Source organism: Podarcis melisellensis (assembly GCF_964234715.1).
Source record: "Podarcis melisellensis genome assembly, chromosome: 6".
In the NCBI taxonomy this organism is placed as follows: Eukaryota; Metazoa; Chordata; class Lepidosauria; order Squamata; family Lacertidae; genus Podarcis; species Podarcis melisellensis.
The window spans coordinates 97,386,874-97,394,510 of record NC_138538.1 but is presented as its reverse complement, the minus strand read 5'-3'; the positions used below and the strand labels follow the sequence as shown (position 1 = coordinate 97,394,510).

General features: G+C 40.1%; 1 protein-coding gene across 1 annotated transcript in view; it reads right to left on the bottom strand.

The window, feature by feature from the left end:
* Window positions 1–561: 561 nt before the first annotated feature.
* Window positions 562–7,637, bottom strand: part of DHX9 (DExH-box helicase 9) — a 30,629-nt gene continuing 23,553 nt past the window's right edge. Inside the window, 7 exon segments of the mRNA XM_081915034.1 lie at window positions 562–796; window positions 798–1,034; window positions 2,910–3,110; window positions 3,580–3,695; window positions 5,854–6,083; window positions 6,738–6,865; window positions 7,012–7,173. Coding sequence (XP_081771160.1) covers window positions 730–796; window positions 798–1,034; window positions 2,910–3,110; window positions 3,580–3,695; window positions 5,854–6,083; window positions 6,738–6,865; window positions 7,012–7,173 — 1,141 coding nt within the window. The 3' untranslated portion in view covers window positions 562–729.

Here is a 7,637-nt window from a genome sequence, read left to right as displayed (position 1 = left end):
ACCATAGTTTTATTTCCCCAACAAGATGTCAAAAAGAGATAATGATGAGGAACAAACATAGCTGTCTTAAGAGGCCTAGGATAGTACTCCTTCAAAGCTGTGCATGCCATGGAATTGTACCTGTGCAGGCCCAGACGTAGAAACTGATGGACTCTATTGAATTTTCAAGTTCTTTAGAGAATGAGGTAAGAGATTAGTGCTATTGCTCTGATCTACCTCCCCAGCATCCTCTCCCATTTCCTAGGACTCCAGTTCCTTGAGAAGCTGGAGGCTATGAAGCAAGTGAAGATGTTTTGAGCCCTGGTGGAAGACTTGGACCAAATATGGCCAACTACACCAGGGGCAGGCAATGTAGTGCTGTCCAGATGTTGCTGAACAACTCCTCCCATAATCCCAAGTGGGTGGGAGTTCACCATGTTTGGTATCCCTGAACTACATCATAGAGACTATGTGCAAAATCTATGAAATGGCATTCTCCACTGTTTTTGCAGTTAAATTATATCCAACGGAGCACTTCTGGGTGGCAGGAGACGGCCTCTAAAAATATGACACTTATGACTATTTAAAAACAAGTAACTTGTTTTATTAAGATCAAAATGAACACATCATGAAAGAGTATCATAGCAATCTGATTATTTATTATATCAAATTAAAGTTTCAATCCTTTGTGAACTCTAGGACTAGAAACACTTCTGCATTACAAGCAAAGAAACATGGGGAAAACCAAGATCATGCATCATTATTTTTGGGTGGTACTATTGTTCCACCCCTACCACCCCCACCTGCCTCTAAACCCACCCCCTCGGTTTCCTCCACTTTGGTATCCTTGAAAGCCTCCACCACCTCGAAAGCCACCTCCTCCAGCCCCACTGGAATACCCCCTTCCCCCAGAACCACCAGGGTAAGAACCACCATAACCACTTCCATATCCACCCCTGTAGCCGCCGCCACCACCTCTGTAACCACTGCCACCTCTGTAGCCACCTCCATTGTCATATCGAGCCATTTTGGGGGGGCGAGGTCCATCCCCATACCTGGGAAACAAAAATAAGAGATGTTATTTTTGACTGTAAAAATGCAGTCCTAAACAGGATTATGGTGCTCACACTAGGAAACCCATCTCACATTGATAACAGGCAATTTCTTTTCCACATTTCAAGTATTTAATGCTAGGTTTCAAAATGAAACATTAAGGATTACATTTTCCCTCAAACTACTTAGGATTTTACATTCTTCTCCCCCTCCATTATATTCCCTAAGAAGCCTCAATGATTTAAGTCTTTCCTAATATCTTGCCGTTCTTTTTGTAACTTGTCCAGCTGCAACCGTGTTCTAAATGTGAACTTAATGAAATAATGACATTGCTGTCTTGTTTTTCTCTTTCATTCTTAACGCTTTTACTTTTTGCACACGCTTCTTATTAACCCTTGTTTTAATTCAGAAGTATCTTCTTGGGGATTTTTTAATTCATTCCAGGATGGCTGTACACCCTGGTCATCCTATGGTGGCTTAACAACAACCACCTTAATGAAACCACATATTAATAAATAGTAAAGTACCACAATAACATAGCTGTCAACGTTTCCCTTTTTTAAAAAGGGAAATTCCCTTATTCCAAATAGGATTCCTCGCAAGAAAAGGGAAAAGTTGACAGCTATGCAATAAAGGCAACAAAAGTCAGAACCAAAATTATGACAAAAAACAAGGGTTCAGGTACCACAACATAATAATTAAATAGCCATTTAAAGCCCCAAGAGAATCTGGCATATGAAAGTTATCAATGATGATGATAATAAGTGCACATTCTTAAGGAATTCCACTCTAAAGACCTATTTGGTAGCCACCCACATAACTTAAGGGGGGGGTCCTCACATGTCCCTCAAAAATAATACTAAGCTACTCAGCAGGCTCATGTGGATTAGATACCAAGGTCTCGAGCTATTAAGGGATTTAAAGGTCAAATCCAGCACCTTGAACTAGGCCAGGAAATGATCTGGTTGCCATAAGAATGTTTCTAACACCAATAACGGGGGCCAGATCATCTTTCCCCATGAAGGGGTTACAGCTGCATCACCAGCCAAAGCTGGTGAAAGGCACAGAAAGCTACTAGTGTAGCTTGGGTATTCGTAGCAGTCCTGGATCAGACCTTATTTCCAAGCTTAAGGGGAAGTGCAACCCCATCCAGAATATGTTAAATATGTCTTCCTCAACTGTTAGATCGCTCTTCATAATCTGTCTTTCTTTGACTGACTGTAAGTTTACCAATAATTACAAGCAATTCAATCAATCAAAAATTCACTCCCCCCCCATGCATTATTTGCACTTACTAAAGTTTTCATGTAGCATTTTCTTGCCTTATCATCCTATCTAATAATATCCCCTTTGAAGCCTACATGATTTGCTTTCTTATTTTATTATCCTGAAACTTTGGTATCATTCTACATACTATTTAGGAGTTAAATATTTTCCCAACATGGATCCCTGTGAAGACTGCCCATTTATCCCAAATTTCATTTTCTGTAATAACTATTTTCTGATAGCAGGATCCATCCCTTTTAGCATCTTTGTAATCTCTGGTTAGAAGAAAACAGGAAGCTTAAACAAGTGGCAAGGTTTCATTATGACTCTTGAGACGGGTGGGCAACCTTTTTCTATTGAGGGCTACACTTCCTGTCAGGGACCACATTAGTCATAGATTAACTAATCTGGAGTAAAGATAATCCTGCTCCTATCTTCACCATAGTTTATTTTCCCTTAAGCCCTACAACCAAGGAAAAAAAGCCCAACACATCAAACAAAATACTAACTACATAGAAAGGAGGCGGGAACGCCTAGAAAAAAGGAGGGGGGTGGGAAATAGATGGTAGGACATCGAATGGACTAAAGTTCTAAAATAGCTTGGAGCTAACCTCATAGTGCCTGCTGCGAGGTTGATGCCAGCAGCTGATGGTTTGGAGATTTCCCAAATTACATCCAGCATGTTTTTGTTCAGTGGGTCTAGGTCGCTGATGATTTCTGGATTCTTAGTTACTTCCACCACAAGGGCTTCCATTGCTGCACGCAAGGCAGCGATACAGGCAGCTGCGTTGTGAGGCATACGCAGTTTGATCCTACAGGAGAGAAACAGTTTAGCAAATGGATATACTGTATCCATCCCTGGGACCCAACATATGTCCTCCCATTTAATCATCCAAAGTGTTCAATCAGCTGTGCTGTTAGGGTTTGAGGCACATCAACTCAGTATTATAATTTCCCCCAGTTAAGCCTGTTAACTGAAATTCTCTAAGAATACTGAGAACTTAAAAAAACAAACCCACAAGAATTCTGATAGGGCCATCTAGACAGGAATGGGCATCAACTACATTTTTTTTAATGTGTTCAAAACTCCCTTCCCTCACTTCCACATCTGATGCATCAATACTCAACAGGATCCTAAAAATTGTGTGAAGAATTTCTGTCTACATTCCATCTTCTTACACTTCCTTTCTGATACAGCCTTTTAAAGCTATGAAACCAGCTGTTGTACCTCACAGTCGTTCCCCATGCATTTAGTATCCAGAGCCAATCAAAAGTTCATACCAGTCATCCAACATAATAATCTCCCCATCTGATACAACTTTCTTAGAGCCAAAGAGAAGCAGCTGCAAAGGGCTCACTAAGGTCATTGCTTTGGCAGAGATGGCTCGTGTCCGGATCTGTACATAGAGAAACATACAGATGTCTTTGTGGATCATACCATATGGAATCTGGGGCATAATATGAAATTATGACAGCATCCTAGCACACAAAGGAAAAGTTTCCAGGTGTCATAGTTACAGTGATGAGCAAAAGCCTTCCCAACACTGCCTAAATAATTAGAAATCAGCAGAGAGCAAAATTTATAGCTGCCAGAAGACTGCCATTCTGTCCTCCTTCACCTCTAAGTAGCCTTTATCTTCTTCCCTGTTTGCCCTAAAAGCTTCAAATACTGGAATCACACCTATTCAAACTGACATTTCTAGAAATGTACAAAATTCACTCCAAACCAGAGTATATATTGCACTATATTTTCAGTGGCTATAAGGACATGAGATACTTTGCAACACAGAAGTACTAAGAAGTTGGATGGCTTTAGCCATCTAACTTCAAGAATACAATAAGACTAACTTTGATATAAGCATATAATGCTTCGAAAGCTTAAGAACATTGTGCTGATTATTCTAAACAAGAACACAAACACATTATTTATTAATTTATATACTGTTTTATGTCAAAATAAGCAGCGTATCAGTATAGTCGTCTCCTTTTTCAGAAACCCAGGGATCCACCCTGGGATCCCATTTCTTCTCCTCCCTCCTCTTGTTACGTGGTGGTAGTGCTGCAACTGCAACCCACCTTAGATCAGGCCACGACACAGTGGTGGGTCCTGAACTACTAGCTGAAAGCCAAGGTGTTACAATCATGACAAGAGAGCTTCTATGGACTCCAGACCGGCAAATTTCAACCAGAGGATTTTAATTAAAAGCAAACATACAATGCCTAAGATCAAAAATTGTACTCAAACATGGAAGCTAAGGCCCCGAAAAGACTCAATATGGAGGTCAAATGGCCAAAATATTGGGAAATTATAGAAAAAGATGGAGATAACTGGAGGTTGCAGAGTATGGAGAAAATAAAAGATAAAGTGCGAGATTGGTTACATTATGCTCAGATTAAAGAAGTTTTTAAGCAGGACAAAAATATAGGATTCCAGGTGGAAAAATCAAAGTTAGAAACAGAACTGCTAGAACCCAGATCTAAGATACTTTCAAGAATGTATAACTTGCTGCTAAAATGGAACACACAAGATGAAACGGTCAAATCAGCTATGATAAAATGGGCACAGGACATAGGGTACAATATCATGTTTGCTGACTGGGAAAAGTTATGGACCACCGGTCTGAGATTCACGGCATGTAATGCCTTGAAAGAAAATATTATGAAAATTATATACAGGTGGTACATGACCCCAGTCAAGCTTGCAAAGATATACCATTTGTCAGATAATAATTGTTGGAAATGTAAGGAAACTGAAGGAACGTTTTTTCACCTCTGGTGGACCTGCCCTAGAGTTAAGGCTTTCTGGGAAATGATATATAATGAGCTGAAGAAGATATTTAAGTATACCTTTCCTAAGAAACCAGAGGCCTTTCTTCTGGGCATTGTCGGCCAGAGGGTGCAAAAGAAAGACCGAACTTTTTTAATGTATGCTACAACAGCAGCAAGGATGCTTATTGCTAAATACTGGAAAACCCAAGATTTGCCCACACTGGAAGAATGGCAGATGCAACTGATGGACTATATGGAACTGGCGGAAATGACTGGCAGAATCCGAGACCTGGGAGAAGAACTGGTGGAGGAGGACTGGAAGAAATTTAAGGACTATCTACAAAAACATTGCAAATTGTATGAATGTTAAGAAGGATGTAAGACTAGCAACAACATGGTTCCAACAAACTAGTTATAAAGATTATGAATTTAAATGCAATTAAAAGAAAAGACAAATTTTGGATAAATAGTATGTTAAAACTAAGTTTTTAAAAGGGTGATCTAAATTTTCTAAAATTTGAGATTTAATATTGGAAAATTACGTTATATGAATTGAAACAAGTTAATAAATTGCTGGTAAAATTTAAGAATTTGGAATGCAGGAACAAGAGTTGTGAGGAAGTCCAATGATGAGAATGAAATGTGGATACTGGAAAATTGTATGTTACTCTGTATGTTTTTTATTGTTTAAACAAAACTTTAATAAATATTATTATTTAAAAAAAAAATTGTACTCAAACATGCATGGCAACTTGGTAGCCTGGTACATCTTTCACATTTGCCTACCTTTTCTCCGAAGACAAAAAATGGACAAGGATACTTCATGTCCTGACTGCTAAATGGACAGTTAACAGAAGACTTGTGGATAAGTGCATTGCGGCCTTCGGTGGTCAGAATCTTCCTCTTCTCCTTGTGGAAACAGACATTGGGATACAAACCAAAGGCCAGCAGAGAGATGACAACGTCTAGGCTGTTATCCGGTCCAGTGTTGTTAAATACCTGGGTCATCAAACACTCTGGAAAAGAGAACAGAAACTGGCTTTCCAAGTAGTACTTCCTCATTTGAAACATATTTTACATTTGCAGAATGAGTGTTTTGAGTTTACAAATATAAACAGATCCCTAGACAGGACCTTCCTGATGTAGCAACAAGATTCAGCAACTGCACATCCAGAAGTCTCACATTTTAAAATCCATTATGTCCAAAAATGGGATTAAGATTACTGCAGAACACAGCTAGGACAAAAATGATGGAATTTCTTTCTGGAGGGAAATCAAGATACTTTGGACCAAGTTTTAGAGTACAGGTCGTACCTTGGTTCTCGAACAGAATGCGTTCCACAAATCTGTTCGAAAATTGTCAGCTTCCGAAAATCCTTCAAAAACCAGAGCACTCACTTCCGGCTTTCGATCATTCAGGAGCTGATTTGTTCGGGAGCCAAGGCGTTTGAGATCCAAGGTACAACTGTACTTTCTATACATACTGCATCCCCTGCCAACAACCACTGCCATACATGGTACAAAACTGGAGGGGGCTCCCTGTATCTAAAATGTTTTTATTATTAAAGAACCTTTGTCCAAATCGTGTGACATAAAAATGAGTCTACAGAGCCATGTATTTGTTTACTGTGCCACACTGCCTATACTTGAAATTACTTCATGCATATTACCTTCTGGGAATCCAGAGTTGACAAGAATATCTTTCAACTGCACTTTGGCTTCCCAAGTCATTCTCAGAGTAGCCATGTTGAGTCTCTTGTGTTCACAGAAATGTATCTCTGCATTTTCCCCACCCAGTCTGCAAAAGGCAAATGGACAAGACAAACTGATTTGCAACCAACCTGTACAGATGCTCCACAGTAATACTGAACTAACTATATAAAGCAGGATGCCTTATAAGGTCATGCAGCTGTTCACAGTTTTAGTTGTCCTAAATAAATTTACCTGGCATTATCCCAGGCTTGGAAAACTGACAGGAGGGCCACGTGATCAGAAAACCGATTTCCAGCAAAATTTCTGTGAACGTAACCCAGCCTCTTTCCCTCACTAATGAATGGTTCAGGGAAGCAGGTGGCTGCAGAGATGGTACATACAGCATCTCCCACACTGAAAAAGAAACCACAGAATGATTTTTTTCTCATGGTCTTGCGCCTAACAGCTGGAGATCAACTTCAATAAACTTGATATCTAACTATGTTATTAACAGAATATACAGCAGAATTCACTGGTGTGAATGTTACGAGGCTGGGGAGGAGGTGGGATGACGGCTCAAACAATTCAAGTTCGCAAGTTTGAATAAAAACAGAATGAGTGTACAGTGGTGCCTCGCAAGACGAAATTAATTCGTTCCGCAAGTCTCTTCGTCTTGCGAGTTTTTCGTCTTGCGATGCACGGTTTTCCATAGGAATGCATTGAAAATCAATTAATGCGTTCCTATGGAAAACGCCTTCCCCCGACCTCTTCTGGCGGGCGGCATTTTAAAATCGCCCAGGACAGCGGAGGACTTCTCCGCTGTCCGGGGCGATTTAAAAGCCCCTGGGAAGGCAGGCAGGGGGGACAAAGGCTTTCTC